The sequence below is a fragment of the Globicephala melas genome, chromosome Y (genome assembly GCF_963455315.2).
Source record: "Globicephala melas chromosome Y, mGloMel1.2, whole genome shotgun sequence".
Taxonomy (NCBI): Eukaryota; Metazoa; Chordata; class Mammalia; order Artiodactyla; family Delphinidae; genus Globicephala; species Globicephala melas.
In genome coordinates, this window is record NC_083336.1 from 5,005,197 (window position 1) to 5,022,297 (window position 17,101).

General features: G+C 47.6%; 1 protein-coding gene across 1 annotated transcript in view; it reads left to right on the forward strand.

Moving 5' to 3' along the window:
* Positions 1-784: 784 nt before the first annotated feature.
* LOC132594649 (testis-specific Y-encoded protein 3-like) overlaps positions 785-17,101 on the forward strand; it is a 36,532-nt gene continuing 20,215 nt past the window's right edge. The window contains exons 1-6 of the mRNA XM_060293141.1: positions 785-809; positions 841-1,253; positions 1,861-1,938; positions 2,042-2,153; positions 2,251-2,396; positions 2,511-2,599. Of these exons, the coding sequence (XP_060149124.1) occupies positions 785-809; positions 841-1,253; positions 1,861-1,938; positions 2,042-2,153; positions 2,251-2,396; positions 2,511-2,599 (863 nt within the window). The remainder of the gene's footprint in view (positions 810-840; positions 1,254-1,860; positions 1,939-2,041; positions 2,154-2,250; positions 2,397-2,510; positions 2,600-17,101) is intronic.

The following is a 17,101-nucleotide window of genomic DNA, read 5'->3' on the forward strand; positions in this document are numbered from 1 at the left end:
CAGAAAGACAGAGGGGAGACAGACAGACACTCAGACGGAGCTCTTCACTGCGTGGCTTTTCTGCTCTTGAGCAAAGGAATTCAAGTCGAGCAAAGAGCTGGGTTTGCCGGACACTCCCCTCTTATGCCACAGAGCTTCGTGCTCTCTGTCCGCTGGAAGAAAAGTATCCAGCAACTTCGGCCACCATGCATTTCCTTGTACATTTTCTGAGAGTTCCCAGTGCTTAAAGGTCCCGAGGCAAACCGGATTCTGATTTCCTGATTTTGGAGCGGGAACTCCTGGCTCCAACTGGTACAGGCCACTTAGGTATCACAGGGCACCCGGGCACCCCAGACGCAAGGCCGGAGGCCTCCCTGAAGGCGAGCTCCTTGTGGAACCTGGGCTGCTAAGTCCGGGGGACGTAAGTGGTGTTTTGGGGGACCCGGCAATCCCGGAGACCGCCCTGTTTCCACAGGGCGAGGGGCGAGGCAGCCGAGGGTGACGCCCACTGTCCTCGCCGTGATTGGTCGTGATGGGGCCGAGCGGCCTGGGCGTGGCTTGGAACTGCTTCCTGCCACCTGGACACGCATGCCTGGTGGCCAGTGCTCCTGCGCATGCGTTTCAGCTCTCTTCGCCGCAGAGGCTCCTGGGAACGGTTCAGCCCGCAGCGAAGCGTGATTGTAGTCGCTGGGCGCGCGTGGTGCTCGGCCCACGTGCTGAGCTTCCAACTGCCGCACCTTCGCCGCTGCCACAGCTCCGAGCCAGGTCCGCATGGGCAGTGAGGCGGGACCCGGGGTCGTCCTAGATGTGGGAGGGGGTCCCCAGGTGTGGTGCGGGAGGTGGGTAGCGTGCTGGCCCTAGCTGATGGGTGGGGCGAGGAGGCCGCCATCTTTATCGGGGAGGTGGTGCGGCAATGCGCGGCCCTGTTGGAGGGAGAGGTGGCGCGGATCATGGAGGTGTTTTGGCAGCCTGTGGAGGACATGATGGAAGAGGTGGAGGTGGTGGCGGAGAAGCAGCAGCAGCAGGTGGTGGCGGAAGAGCAGGAGGAGAAGCCCCAGGAGCAGGGGCAGGAAGAGCCAGGGCCGTCCCCGAAGAGCGCCTCGCTGGAGGCGCTGGAGGCGTTGAAAGTCTTGCAGTTACAGCTGGAGCCTGTGAATGCGGAGTGCAGCCGACAACTCTTTCGTCTCAAGGTCACAACACTTATGAGGCGGAAGCCTTATCTGGAACACAGAAGCACCATCATCCAGAGCATCCCTGGCTTCTGGGTCAAAGTTGTATCCTTAATTTTGTATTTGAGAGACCACGTTGTGGCCGGGCTAGTGCAAGGGGTACCTAACATAGCGGGCCGTTTGGGTACCAAAATGTATCCGTTGGATTGTGCATTGTGGGCACACTCAGGGAAATGTGATCCTGAAATTGTGGGGGCATGCTGATTTTCTGCATAGCAGGAAGTAAGACTAGGGCTTTAGTTGCAGAGGTCCAAAAAGGTATCGTCATTAGTACCAGGGCCTCTTGAGACAAAAGAGTTGTCTTGTGCACAGGTTCTTCTTGGAATAACCATCAGGGAAAACGGAGGTGAGAGTGGGGAGTTATGAAAGCGCATCCTAGTTAGAGCCAGGAGTGTTTGCTGTGCGGAAGTAAGCTTGTTCTGTCCAGATGGAGATCAGGGCCTCCCTCTCAGAATCGGAGGCTCCCTGTTTTAGTGCACAGATATGCACACCCCGAGGGGCTCATTGTTCCTTCATGCAGTCTGTATTGAAGGAATAGGACTAGATGCTAGTGGGGCCTTGAGATCAGACACTCCCAGGCCGCTGTCCAGGCTCGCTCTGTTCTCCCAGCCCTTTCACCTCCGGCATTTAGAGGCTCCTTGACGTAAAGCAGTTTGTGAACCACCCCCGGATGTCGGCCATGATTAGCACCCAAGATAAAGAAATGCTTAGCTACATGACCAACTTGAAGGTCAGGCTGGGGAGGAGAGGGGAAATGATTTATCCCGGAAAGCAGGAAAGAACAGGTCTACTGGAGAGAGATTTCACCCTCCGCCTCCACTTTGTCCCGGCAGGTGGAGGAGCTCGCAGATCCCAGTGATTACCGCAAGATCATGTTGTTTTTCCGGAAGAACCCCTTTTTCCAGAATGAGGTGGTTGTTAAGGAGTATCTCATTGAGGCCACTAGTAAGAGACAGCTCCCTGGATCGTGGGGGAGGGCAGATGGGGTGAGGTGAACTTGAAACGTGATTTAGGCCCTTGTCCCACGCTCCTTTTCCCACAGGATATAGGGCATCTCATCTCGCTCCAATTCAGTGGCACCGTCGTTTCGAAGAGGAAGTGTATAGCCGCAGGCACAACAACAGCAGCCTTAACTTCTTCAACTGGTTCTCTGACCACAGCTGTGTAGGATCTAGCAGGATTGCTGAGGTGGGGTGCCTCTGGGCCTCCTCAGCAATGGCAATGTTGTTCGGCTGGTCGGGGGGAGGGGTGTGGGCCTGGCCTGGCCTGTCCCGTCCCGACCGGGCCCCTTTCCCCTACCAGATCATCGGCGAGGACCTGTGGCCCAATCCCCTGCGCTACTACCCGAGGGAGAAAGGCCCCACCGGGACAGGTCACCGAGAGGAGGACAGGTGGGTAAGGAGCCCAGGGGCTGGGCGCTGAAATGAGTAAGCTGGGTCGTTTATTTCACTCATGGAGGAGTTGAGGCTCAGAGGCATACAGTGACACCAGGGCGTGAGGGCGTCAGGGTGCGACAGCACGTCTAGAAAACTGCAGTGCAGGACTGGTTCTGACTAGGGAAGCTTTAGGCGAGTGAAGCAGCATGAGAGTCAAAGTCACTGAGATTCAAAGGTGCACGTCTCTGAACTGTCATTCCATGGCCATCAGCCCCACGCTCAGGCCTCCTGTACCGCCCCCTTAAATTTGGGCTTGCCTCAGGTTCCCCCCACCACCCCGTTTCCACAAAGGTGTGTGAGTCCCCTTTGTGCAAAGCCTTACCCCGCTGTCCCATCATTTTTTTCTGTTTTGATCATCACCGTCATCTTTTACTTTTCTTATGCATCTCCTTCACCTGCCATGGCTATTGTGAGAACAGTGGCCGTTTTGCGTCGATTATGAAGAAAAGTTTTTAATATGCGGTTGGAGGAAATGTAAGAGATCACAGGGGATGTGACTCTGTCTCCTGGGCAGGGCCTTAAAAAGCTAAAGCGGTCTTTAGCATCATTCAAAGAGGTTGGGTTATTATGTGTGTGCCTGTGTGTGTTTTCAAAGGCACTCCCGATCTTGAGATGCGTGTGATGGAGCATCACCCTTGACCTAAGAAGCTGCTTTGGGTGAAGGCGAACGGTCAACGTGGTTGTCGTGCACACGAAGAAACGAAGAGAGGTCTGGTGGTGAGACGTACAGAGAGGGAGACACCAGTAAACCTGGAATAAAACCGGAAGATAAATAAGCAGCATCAGTTGTATGTGTTTGTGTGGTGTTTGTGCAGGGGCTCAGGGTAGACACATCAGCCGCAGGCAGGCTTCTCAGTTTGCTGCCTGGGAATTACCAGGCCATGGAGAGTTGTAGAGGTGGGGGGAAATCATACTTTGGGATTGCATCAGAGGATGCAGTTCTGCCTGTGGGATGGGGGTTGGGGAGGAAGGAGAAATAAGAGAAGGACTGGTTAACTGGGGCCTGTCATTTTTCCAAGGGAAATGCGGAAGTTCAAGGAAAGGGCCTGATGAGCAAGGGCCTGAGATTGAAATGCTGGAAGTTAATTTTGTTGGATAGTGGTCCTCCATGTATCCTCCCTGTTGCATATCATCAGACACTTCAATGGGATACAACGGGGGGAAGCCTTAGCATTTAACTCACTGTTGGACCGGATGCCCTTCTAGTGCATATGAACACAGGGTCTTTTGCTGAGACAATTAGCCCCTCAGGGCTAGGGTTCCAGACAACATCTCAGGACATGGGGGTATAAGGTGTATGGAGGACATCTGAGGAGGTGAGGGAGACACGGGTGGGAAGGCAGTGAGGATGTTAGTTTGCTCTGGCAAAGGTGACCAGGGGAAAAGGTAAGTTTGCTGGGAAACGGCTAAGCAAACAAAAACGGAGTCCCTCACATCTGAGTGAGCTCACGTGAACTCTGTTCTTTTTTCCGGGGGACTCAGTTTGGGTACAAAAGGGCACACGGGGAGAGGGGAGAGGTGAGGGGAGTGGGGAGTTGGGGATGTTAAACAGGCAAGTGCTCAGGCCACCCAGCTGTGTGCTCTCTGTCCCGTGAGGGCACAGTGGTTAATATCCCTATTTTCAGACAGGCTTAAGCCCTCTGCCCAAGGCCTGCTTCAGGCCAGGTCCCCAGAAAGTAAACATTTTTCTCATGAACAGTCTGGTAGAGGTGTCCCATCCTCGCTGAATGGCTGGGCACACCGTGTTTCAAACACAAAGGCACTGTCCTCCTTCTGGGGCCTTGCCAGCAGTCTGTGCCCCTGAGGCCAATGGGAAGACCTAGAGCATACCGAGCTCACCCAGGAAGTGGTGAGCACTTCGGGTGCTCCTTGCCAAGTGGCTGGCTGCTTCCCAGAAGCACGTCTGTCTCTGGACCAGGCAAAGGACAGACTCTGCCACAAACGGAGCAGGGAATGTTCAATGTTTGTCCCCCCAGTGTTCTTCTCTCTTCCCAGATACAGCGGCTCCAACACAGGCGTCCCTGAGGGTGGCATATTGACAGTACCATTTCCGTCCCACATGTTGAGCTCTCGCTCAACGACTTTTGGTAGAAGAGCCTTCTCCCAAAAGCCCCAGCTCTTTCCAGGACGAGGGTTTGACAGTCAAAGTTCATGGAGTCACGGATGTCCCCTTCAAAGTGCACTGGGTTAGATCGCCTGCTCGGTGTCAGGTTTTGTATTTGAACATCTACATCCCAGCTATGCCGCTTCTACAGTGGAGACATCCGAAGGTCTAGAAGGCAAGGCTTGGCCTTTGCCCGCTGCTGTCCCCACAACCACCCCACAGACACTGTGGAAACAGGTCTTCTCAGCTTCTCGCACTGTACACCTCAAGGAACCCTTGGGGCTTCCACATGCTGGTCCCTGTCTTTCCTGGTGCTGGTAAAAATAAACTATGCTCTGATAACCCTGCAGTGGGAGTGGGACAGCATACTGGTGCGTGGTCTTAGGGAACCTCAGACGGGGCTTGTTCTAAGGACTCCAGGATATTTATCCACATCCAGAACATTTAGTAAGGTCTTGCAAAGGACTTAATCACCAAAGCAAAGGTTGGGACAGGCTCCCCCAACTCCTAACATCTCCTGCCAGTGCTTAGGTACCAAGGCTATGCTTAGGCCTGACCTGTCCTGGAGTGAAGCTGGGCAGACGTTCATGGATCAGGTAGCGGAACTGTAAACTGTGGACGGTTGACTTGATTGTCATTCTCTGGAGACTTGGCATGATGTGTGCCCCAGAGGCTATAGCTTACTGAGTTTCCTCCTGGGCTACAGAGCTTAGACGTAGGTGTGACCCGGTCTCTTAAGGGCTTTTTCACGTGGGGCCTAATATCTAGGTGCGAGTAGATTGAATGCACAGTTGCACACGTTGCCTGAGGTTTTCTTCCGTTGAACTTCAGGGCATGTGAGGCCCAGCAGATTACTGATCAATCTGTGAGCATTCTGGCTCAATCACTCTGAGCCACGTTTGCGTTTCCTGGTCTCTGGACATGTTCATGTTTTCCTCTGTCTGAAATGAAGATGGTGTGTCCGTGTTGTGTTTGCCCATGATCTCTCACTCTGAGCGTGAGTTGGTGTTCCTTCCTCTGGCTTTGCCCATGCCTTCGTCTCTCTGATCTTCCACCCATGCCTGTGCCCATATGCACGCCTCTAGTGCCATAGCTGTCGCAGTCTGTTCATGTCCCTGTTTCGATACACGTGCTCTGGGTTGCTGTTACTCACTTACTTATTTGTTAAGGTTTGTGTCTCTGAGTTGGTCTGTGCCTGCGTTCCACCCTTTCCTCCATTCCTGCATCAAATGCTTCCACCACCTTGAACTGGGACTTTTTTGTGAGTTCCGTTGTCTTTGTGAGCAACAAGAAATGCTTTATTGCAGGTGGAGTTAGCAGTGACACACATTTGGAAACAGAGGAATAGGCATGCCCTTGTGGCAGATCACCGACAGACAAGAATATCTTGGTGGAGGTGAGAATATCAATTACGGCCCCCAGAGGGTGATGAGGACATTGAGGGAATGCATTTGCCAGGGAAGCTTCCAGGAGGAGAACGTTTGGGGTTGACTTGTTAGTGTTTTGTAAACACTAGTGCAGGAGTGAAGGAAGATGACTCTTATTCCTCCCCATTTTATTCTTGCGTTGGTCATTAAACCGACATTATGTGGGCACAATTTCTTCATGAGTTTTAATAAAGCATCACCCGAACGATAGGAATTGGGGCTAGTCTTCCTGTGAAGAGAAAAGTTGTTAGAGAATCCTTGCCCTCGGTGACCTCCTATGACCCAGTGAGAGGGGGTGCATGAACAAAATACGGGCATACCGAATAGAAACTCGTGGACCAAGCACCTCACCCAGAGGATCAGGTGGTGCTGAAGGAAGGTGAGGGCTTCAGGAAGAGAGAGGTATGAGTAAAGGAAAGTTTGATGTGTAGATTCATGAGTTTTGCCATACCTGAAGAGTGTGAGGGGCATGATTTCTTGAAATACTTGTCCTGCCCCTTTCTCTCCTGTCTCCACCTGGGACTGCAAATACGTAAGCCTCGGATTGCTCAGTGGAGTCTGGCAAATCATCTAGGCTGTTACATTTTCTGCATTATTTTTGTTCTCTTTCTGCTCGTCAGCCAGGATGATTTCAATTAACCTGACTTTAGGTTTTGTGATTCTTCTGCCTGCTCAAACCTTCCTTTGAAGTCTCTACTGAAGGTTTTGATTCACATGCTGTGGTTTTTCAGCCCATAATTCCTATTTGTTTCTGCTTTAAATGTCTCTTTGTTGAGAGTCTCTATTTCGCTAGACCTTGGTCTCCTGGTTTCTTTTAGTTCTTGCTCCATCGTTTCCTTTGTCAGGTGAGCGTAGGTATGACTCTTGATTGAATGTCTGCCTACAGAGTTAAAGTACTTGGTTTCCTCATGCACAGTTTCTATTAATTTGCTATCTGACCTGTGATGGGGCAAATACACACTTGTTTCATTGCATGCCTTGTAAGTGGTGTTGAAAACTGGAGATTTTGAAGTTTGGAATGCAGTAAATGGGGAGAAGTTTCTTCTCCCTCGTATTCATGTGTGGCTGCTGGTTGTAGTTGATCCTTTCCGTTACTGTGCCGAACTGTTTTTGGTTAGACGGCTTTCTTTGCCGTGTGCTGTGTAGCCACTGGTGTTTCTGTTCCACGACGTGGGTGGACACAACCGATTATTATTTTTTTAAACCGCCGGGGTGCTGGGTCAGGGGGTTTGGGGAGGTAGCAAGGAAACACAAATATCAAAAACCACTCTCCTGGTCTCTGCAGATTACCTTGGGGCTGGGTGCACAGCTTCATCACCGTATACACCATTTTCATTTTCCCAAGTCTTCCCACCCAGTACACCTGGAGACTAAAGATCAGCCAGAGGTGAAAACTTAGGGTCTCCTCAAATCTCTTCTGAGCCAGTGAATGTGTGTGACCTTGTCTAGCAACACGGGGACGGGCAAATTTCTCCTTTACCCCTGTTGAGGTCCTTTTGGCTCTCCTAATAATTATGTGGACACAAGACAGATTAACAGGAAAAACGAACCAATTTAATTCATGTACACAGAGGTCTCAGAAATGGGACCGCCTGAAGTGACCAAAGCCCGCTGAATGTATCTAGTTTTGGACAAATAAATATTTTTATACATTCGACAAAACAAAGAGGCTTGTGCTTGGGCAAGCAGTCTAATGAAGAAGTGTCAGCGTTCGTTTATCCAGCTATCTTAGCCTTGAATTTCCTAACTGTGGTGACAAGGATGCTTTCTAGCCTCCTGCCATAGGGAGGATACCGTCACATGGATTTAGTTCGCACTTTGGGGGAAGGCAGGGGGCCAGAGTGTTTTCGTTGTGGTTTTCAATCATTTCCCCTCACTGACCGTTTCCCTGGTAGCCTCTGTTCAAAATAATCAACAAGCCATATCTTGGGCGGCCCGCTCTGAGCCCCAAGGATTCCCTCCTCTGCAACTTCCCTTGATGTTTCACAAAGAAAAGGCTAAGGTGATGGCCGTGGAGAGCAAAACTGGGTGAGTAGCTCAGTGCTAAGAGACCTGCAAAGGGAGAAAAGAACATAGGTTAGAGTGAGGATGAAGAAAAACAGAAAAGAACAAATCAAAGTACATTTCCCCAAACCCTACCGAAACAGTTCCCCAGTCCTGGGAAGACAAGAGTCCAATATAACGGCTTTGCTTCATTTATGTGACGAAAGCATTTCCTTCACTTTTAATAAGTTGGAGACTATTTTTCCCATTTGATTTACGTAGAAGCAGGTATTTTCCACCGATGATTGCATAATCTCATCCTCGCCGAGCAGTCAGGATGTCCAGAGCAAGTCCATTTTGGAGCACCACTGATGCTAGGCTGTTAACTTCTGACTGAAGTATTTTCACACTTTGCATAGGGGAACTGAACTCTTGTTCCACTACCATGGAGAGTTAAGATGGCTGTTCTAATTCATAACCTCCATAGCTTGGGAATAAGATCCTGAACAATGAAAAGAAGTTGGAGTTGTGATACCCAATGGATTGTCTATGACTTCCCTGCTGGCACCTTTATGGGACACAGTTTTATGAACAAAGGAGCCCAGGTTTGTAATTTGGCTGCATTTAGGGTGGAGTATTTGGTGACAGAAGGAGCCAGGTATCCAAGTCCCCATTGTCCTGACCGGTTAGGTGGACACCCTTTATATACTTTGCTGCCACCCAACATAAAAAGACCAGTGTGGTTTGCAGACAAGGTTACAACGGAACCTGCATCTCCAGGAACTGGAGTATTCCACGACCTTTGCCATTGGTAATGCTAGCATCCATACCCTCCATCTCCCGTGTGCTCCTGTCAATCTGTGAGAGCAGGACAGGTTGCAAAAGAGTTGGTACAGGAGGCCTGTGGTCTGGTTTGGGCAGCACTAAGACTTGGTTCTGTGGCCAAGCGAGTCCAGATTTTTATAGTGGTCCACCCGTACATAGCTTATGGTAGTAGGCAGCTTAGTCATGGGAGCAGCCGTAGTACCCCAAGTTGTACGGAGGTGGCTTACGAGTCATCCAAAACATTTGTTGATTTGGCAGACGTTTGTACCAAGAATGGTAGCGCTAGAGCCACTTACAATCTTTTCCAGGGATTTGAAGATGCCACCTGTGGGGTCAAACCACAGAGTCTGAATGTACTGTTGGTCCCCGAGTGTCACTCGGGAAAGGCCGAGTATCATGTTTGTTCCAAAGCAAAGGGACAATTTTTCACCTGTTGGTCTTTATGTGGGCAAGGGAAAGTTCTTGCCCTTCCATGTAGGTTATGCAAGACCCAAATAACTCACCAGAAGGAGGGACAGAGCAATGTTTTCTTAGACATGGGTGCCATACCTTGTCATTTATCTGCCTTCCATACTTGGTCCACCAGATGTTCACATCGGCAGAAACAGAGAACAGTTCAGGTCCTTTAGCAGTATCTAGAGGCCGGCATGACCAGCAGTCAGATCAGTTAGGCCAGGGGCTGGTAAACTGGCATAAGCAAGTGTTTGGTTGGTACTCTTTGCATTGAAAAAGTAAAGGTTAATAAGAGCCTTTACAATAGGTTGTAAAGGGGCGCACAGTGAGTATTTGGAGAGGGGCAGTAGGATAGATAGAGACCAGCTAACTCTCCAGTCAGCCTTTTAGCAAGAGACTAACAAATGTAGGAGGACCTTCAAGATGCTGGAGCAGTGAGACGTGGAGATCGCCTTCCTCCCCACAGATACACCAGAAATACATCTACACGTGGAACAACTCCTACAGAACACCTACTGAACGCTGGCAGAAGACCTCAGACCTCCCAAAAGGCAAGAAACCCCCCACGTACCTGGGTAGGGCAAAAGAAAAAAGAAATAACAGAGACAAAGGGATAGGGACAGGACCTGTGTCATGGGGAGAGAACTGTGAAGGAGGAAAAGTTTCCACACGCTAGGAAGCCCCTTCACTGGTGGAGACGGGGTACGGGGCGTGGGGGTGGGTGGGGATATGGGGGGTCGGTGTGGGGGTGGGGGTGGCGGAGGAGAAGCTTCGGATCCATGAAGGAGAGGGCAGTAATAGGGGTGCAGAGGGCAAAGCGGAGAGATTCCCGCACAGAGGCTCGGTGCAGACCAGCACTCACCAGCTGGAGACGCTTGCCTGCTCAGCCACCGGGGCGGGCGGGGGCTGGGAACTGAGGCTCGGGCTTCGGAGGGCAGGTCCCAGGGAGAGGACTGGGGTTGGCTGCGTGAACACAGCCTGAAGGGGGCTAGTGCGCCACAGCTAGCCGGGAGGGAGTCCAGGGAAAAGTCTGGAGCTGCCGAAGAGGCAAGAGACCATTGTTTCGGGGTGCGCGAGGAGAGGGGACTCAGAGCACCGCCGAAACGAGCTTCAGAGACGGGCGCGAGACGCAGCTGTCGGTGAGGACAGAGACGGGCGTGAGACACTAAGGCTGCTGCTGCCGCCACCAAGAAGCCTGTGTGCGAGCACAGGTCACGATCCACACCTCCCCTCCCGGGAGCCCGTGCAGCCCGTCACTGCCAGGGTGCCGGGATCCAGGGACAACTTCCCCAGGAGAACGCACGGCGCGCCTCAGGCTGGTGCAACGTCACGCCGGCCTCTGCCTCCGCAGGCTCGCCCCGCATCCGTACCCCTCCCTCTCCCCACTGGCCTGAGTGAGCCAGAGCCCCCGAATCAGCTGCTCCTTTAACCCCGTCCTGCCTGAGGGAAGAACAGGCGCCAGAGAGCGACCTACATGCAGATGCAGGGCCAAAGCTGAACCCCAGGAGCTGTGCAAACAAAGAAGAGAAAGGGAAGTCTCTCCCCGAAGCCTCAGGAGCAGAGGATTAAAGCTCCACAGTCAACTTGATGTACCTGCATCTGTGGAATACCTGAATAGACAACGAATCATCCCAAATTGAGGAGGTGGACTTTGGGAGCAACTGTAGACTTGGGGTGTGCTGTATGCGACTACTAGTTTATGATTTTTATGTGTATCCTAGTACAGTTTTAGCCCTTGGTATCATTGGTGGATTTGTTTGTTGGTTTGGTTGCTCTCTTCTTTTTTTCCGTGTATAACTTTTTTATTATTTTTAATTTTTTTATTTTAATAATATTTTTAATTTTTTATTTTAATAACTCTAATATATTTTATTTATATTTTCTTTCTTCTTTTTGTCCCTTTTCTTCTTTTGAGCCGTGTGGCTGGCAGGGTCTTGGTGCCCCAGCCGGGTGTCAGGCCTGAGCCTCTGAGGTGGGAGGGCCGAGTTCAAAACATTGGACCTCCAGCGACCACCCGGCCCCACGTAATATCAATCAGTGAGAGCTCTCCCAGAGATCTCTGACTCCCTGCTAAGACCCAGCTCCACTCAACGAGCAGCAAGCTCCAGGGCTGGACGCCCCATGCCAAACAACTAGCAAGATAGGACCACAACCCCACCCATTAGCAGAGAGGCGGCCTAAAATCATAATAAGTTCACAGACACCTCAAAACACACCACCAGATGCGGCCCCGCCCACCAGAAAGACAAGATCCAGCCTCATCCACCAGAACACAGGCACCAGTCCCTCCACTGCGAAGCCTACACAACCCACTGAACCAACCTTACCCACTGGGGGCAGACACCAGAAGCAATGGGAACTATGAACCTGCAGCCTGAGAAAAGGAGACCCCAAACACAGTAAGATAAGCAAAATGAGAAGACAGAGACATACACAGCAGATGAAGGAGCAAAGTAAAACCCCACCAGACCAAACAAATGAGGAGGGAATAGGCAGTCAACCTGACAAAGAACTCAGAGGAATGACAGTAAAGACGATCCGAGATCTTGGAAATAGAATGGAGAAAATACAAGAAACCTTTAACAAGGACCTAGGAGAACTAAAGTGCAAGCAAACAATGATGAACAACACAATAAAGGAAACTGAAAATTCTCTAGAAGGAATCAATAGCAGAATAACTGAGGCAGAAGAACGGAGAAGTGACCTGGAAGATAAAATAGTGGAAATAACTGCCACAGAGCAGAATAAAGAAAAAAGAATGAAAAGAATTGAGGACAGTCTCAGAGACCTCTGGGACAACATTAAACGCACCAACATTCACATTATACGGGTCCCAGAACAAGAAGAGAAAAAGAAAGGGACTGAGAAAATATTTGAAGAGATTATAGTTGAAAACGTCCCTAATATGGGAAAGGAAATAGTCAAGTCCAGGGAGCGCAGAGAGTCCCAGATAGGATAAATCCAAGGAGAAACATGCCAAGACACATATTAATCAAACTATCAGAAAAGAAATACAAAGAAAAAAATATTAAAACAGCAAGGGAAAAGCAGCAAATAACATACAAGGGAATCCCTGTCAGGTTAACAGCTGACCTTTCAGCAGAAACTCTGCAAGGCAGAAGGGAGTGGCAGGACATATTTAAAGTGATGAAAGGGAAAAACTACAATCGAGATTACTCTACCCAGCAAGGATCTCATTCGATTCAACGGAGAAATTAAAACCTTTACAGACAAGCAAAAGCTAAGAGAATTCAGCACCACCAAACCAGCTTTACAACGAATGATAAAGCAACTTCTCTAGGCAGGAAACACAAGAGAAGGAAAAGACCTACAATAACAAACCCAAAACAATTAAGAAAATGGTAACAGGAACACGCACATCCATAAGTACCTTAAATGTAAATGGATTAAATGCTCTAATCAAAAGACACAGACTGGCTGAATGGATACGAAAACAAGACCTGTATATAACCTGTCTTTACAAGAGACCCACTTCAGACCTAGGGACACAGACAGACTGAAAGTGAGGGGATGGAAAAAGATATTCCACGCAAATGGAAAGCAAAAGAAAGCTGGAGTAAGAATTCTCATGTCCCACAAAATAGACTATAAAATAAAGACTATTTTTCTTTCAGTAAAGTTACATGTACCTTTATTATATTAATATATACACTACCAAATGTAAAATAAAGACGATTACCAGAGACAAAGAAGAACACTACCTAGTGATCAATCCAAGAGGAAGATATAACAGTTGTAAATATTTACACACCCAACATAGGAGCACCTCAAAACCTAAGGCAAACGTTAACAGCCATGAAAGGGGAAATTGACAGTAACAGAGGATAGGCATCTGTGTTCCTCCCAATCCCCCTAGTCTGTTCTAATGGCAGGTAACTAAGATCACTGGGGCACAAGACCATCTGATTTAGAACATTTAGGAGGCTCCTTTTGTCTCTATTAGGGATCTTTACCAGCATGCACCTCTGAAAAAGGAATTTTTTTAGGCAGAAAACACTCATTGGAAATACAATTCACCCAGTTGGCCTATTATATCCTATAGTATTTTCTTACACGGAAACAGGCAAAGAGTACCTGAAATGCTCACCAAGCAATAAAATAAGACTTCCACTATCTTTCTGATTGAAACTTTGTATTTTCATAAAACTGTACAGCCCAGGAGACCTGTGAGGACAAATACAAACTATGAATAATGGGCTTAATTCTCCTCCATTAAATAATAAGGAGAGAGGTTTCCACCTCTGCCTTTTCCTCAGAGCAATTATTTTAGAAAACTTGTCGTTAAGTACTCTCTCCTCGTTTTGAAATGTGTATAAATCTTTCCAATGGGACTTTTCTCAGCTTTGTGACCCAGAAGTGTCCTTCTCAAGGACCTGGGGACTATCTCTTTGAAACAAAACCAGGAAGGGAGAGGGAGCCCATCTCCCAGGCTCTGTGGGAGGTGAGGGGCTGAGCTTCTGTAGGCTCCTGGCCCCAACCTGCAAACCTACCTCTCGTCACAAAGACAGGAGCGGTTCGTCTTTCCTCTGGACGAAGCTGATTTGCTACCACAGACGGTCCCTGCAATTCGCAGGTCAACTCAGGATGGCTGTGTATGTGTATAGTACACGCTGCTGCCAGGTCTTGCTGAGGCCTAGTCAGTGCTCATCTTGAGAACATTCACAGAAGGAGCTCTAGCTGCCTGACCACATAAAAGGGTGAGATTTTCCTTCTGTGTTTGCCTCTCTTGGCGAATTCCCTGTGGTGTGCACCACATTCTGATTTAACGCTTATCTGATGATAAAACTGCTGTCTTTCTCTTCTGCTTTGTGGAGAGGTTTGCTGGGGGTTGGGGGGAGATTTGCGTTTTAAGTATATTTCCCAAATGAACCTCAAATCCTTTGTGGAATAGGTGAAATACAGAAACATAAGCTACTATATACATAAGCACTGACTATACCTACGTACACTCGGGTATTCTTTGTAAGAGTCAAAATCATATTTATTGCTAATTTCCTTTTCATCTACTGCAATGAAAACTATGTTAAATTTTTATAACATATGCTATTCATTAAATTCCCACTGGCTATGTCATCTATTCTCTAGGCTACAAAAAAATTCTACGGTAATTTATTGACAAATAAAAGTGTGGAGCAAATGTATTACGTATTTGAAACTAATGGAACTTTTATTCCCTGTTCATCACACAAACGCATCCCAGGAACTCCACCATCTGATTTCTAGGGTTTCCAGGAGCTTATCCTGGTTAATTACGTTCACAAATTGTGCTTCCATCTGTGCCTTTAATATAGATTTAGAAAAAAATAGCTCTATTATAAATCTTCAGAGGCTTCCCTGGTGGCGCAGTGGTTGGGAGTCCGCTTGCCGATGCAGGGGACGCAGGTTCGTGCCCCAGTCCGGGAGGATCCCACATGCCGCGGAACGGCTGGGCCCGTGAGCCATGGCCGCTGAGCCTGCACGTCCGGAGCCTGTGCCCCGCAACGGGAGAGGCCACAACAGTGAGAGGCCCGCGTACCGCAAACAAACAAACAAACAAAAATGCTACGAGCAAAGGAGAAATACCTTCAAAATGATGGAGTTAATTCATCCATTTGTTCCCTTATTTTAAAATATGTATAAAGGTTACTAGGCATTAGGAATAACAAGAGGAAATGTCTCCTGTCCTCAGCGTGAGCACAGTTCCTTGGGGGCAAAGGCAACCTCTAAAGTGTCAACTAAAATTGATGTGATCTATGGGAAGTAGAGGAAGAAACCAGCCTGGTTCCGTGAGGGAAGCCTGTGCAATTTCAGATGGAATAATTTTGAAGTGACCCTAACAGTATGAAGTGGTTTTACTTGAATAAAAGAGAGGGACGACCCTCTCTATTAACATTCTATTTATTCTATTTATAACATTCTATATATTCTATTCTATAACAACAGAAATGTAAACTAGGTTATTTCTAGTACTGCTCTGACGGACAGTCTTATTCTGAGGGTTCCATATTGACTTGCGCTTCAACTCCTGTCTTCAAGGCTCTCTGGGGAGGGGGCGTGCTCACCGTGCCCGGGGGATGCCCCCAGATGCGGGACCACCCGGCTCTTCCATCTTCCTTGGGAAAGCCTGGCCTTCACCCCAGAATCCCACATTGTTCAGAGACTTTGTGCTCATTAACTTCTTAATCTGGTCCATTCTAATAACGCAAAGCAGTTTTACTTAATTATTATTCTGAAAGTCCAGTTAAGAATTTAATCATTTCTAAGCAAATCACTTAAATACTAGTGGGAATAACCATGGTGCAGCACTTAACGAATTACTTGGTCTCTCTCTGTAGGAATATTATTTAGTCAGAATTGGACATCTCCTTTCTCTCAGCCAGCCCTCCTCTTAAACGACAATGGTTTTAAAATTCCAATTTTATGACGTAGTTTACCACTCTGCACTGGCATTATAAGAGGCATTTTCTAAATTAAGTGTCTGAGGTCTTTTCCATGCCGCTCAAATCAGAGACTCAGAGTTAGAGCTTATGGGTAGATGTAAGATTGTATACTGGATATTTCGGAGAGACAGTCCTCCAAGATTTCTACTAAAGTGCACCTGTTTCTTTGGACAACTGGAATTGCCCTCCTCTACTTCTGATAAGTACTACACCCTATTAATTTTATATATTTAACATTTTTTATATTATTTTTTATATATTTAACATTTTTATATATTTAACATTATATATTTTGTTATAAAAATATATATTTTATATATTTAACATTATATATTATATATTTTATATATAAAATATATATTTTTTATATAAAATATATATTTTATATATTTAACATTATATATTTTGTTATAAAAATATATAAAATATACAATTTTATATATTTAACATTATATATTTAACATATATATTTAACATTTTCTTCCTCCTATACTGAGTGTTAGCTGGAAGGTAGGAAACTCGCTCCTGATTTAGGAAAAGGAGACATTCTAGTCCTATTCAGTGCTCTATAACATGTCCTAAAATTTCCATCTCTGTATCTATCTGCCTCTCTAAATACCTATTTTTTTCCTTTTCCTCCTTCTTCTCCTCTTCCTCCTTCTTGTCTCTTTCTCTGTCTCTGTCTTTGTCTCTATCTCTCTCTCTCTCTCTCACACACACACACACACACACACACACACACTCCTCATGTATATCTGGGGAAGATGCTGATGAGATTGCTATTCTTTACAATCCCTAAGTCTGTAGAGATGTCAATCTTTAAAAGACAGTGTGCGATCTCTCCTTTGAGAACCTGATACCCTTCTGGGAAAGCAGAATATTTGCTGCTTAGCGGTGATGAGATGTCCCAGGAGCTACTAAAACCTGACTACTGTGTTTTTTCTTGAGAAATTTAATCATCAACACAATTGCTAATTTAAACCCTGTAAGTTGTCCTTCATTTTATGTTACAGGAATGTTCAAAGCCAATAAATTGAAGTCGCAGGTGCTCCACTCTCAGAGTTATTAAACATGAAAACTCTTTTATGTCCCTGAAGAGTCTGCTGAATTCATTGTACTAAGTACTTGCTTGCATTCCTGGAAATGAAGGGCAAAATTGTATCAATTGGTGGGTATGGATTTGTGTGTCCAAGTCCATTTATCTGGTAGAAAACTGATGCTGTCT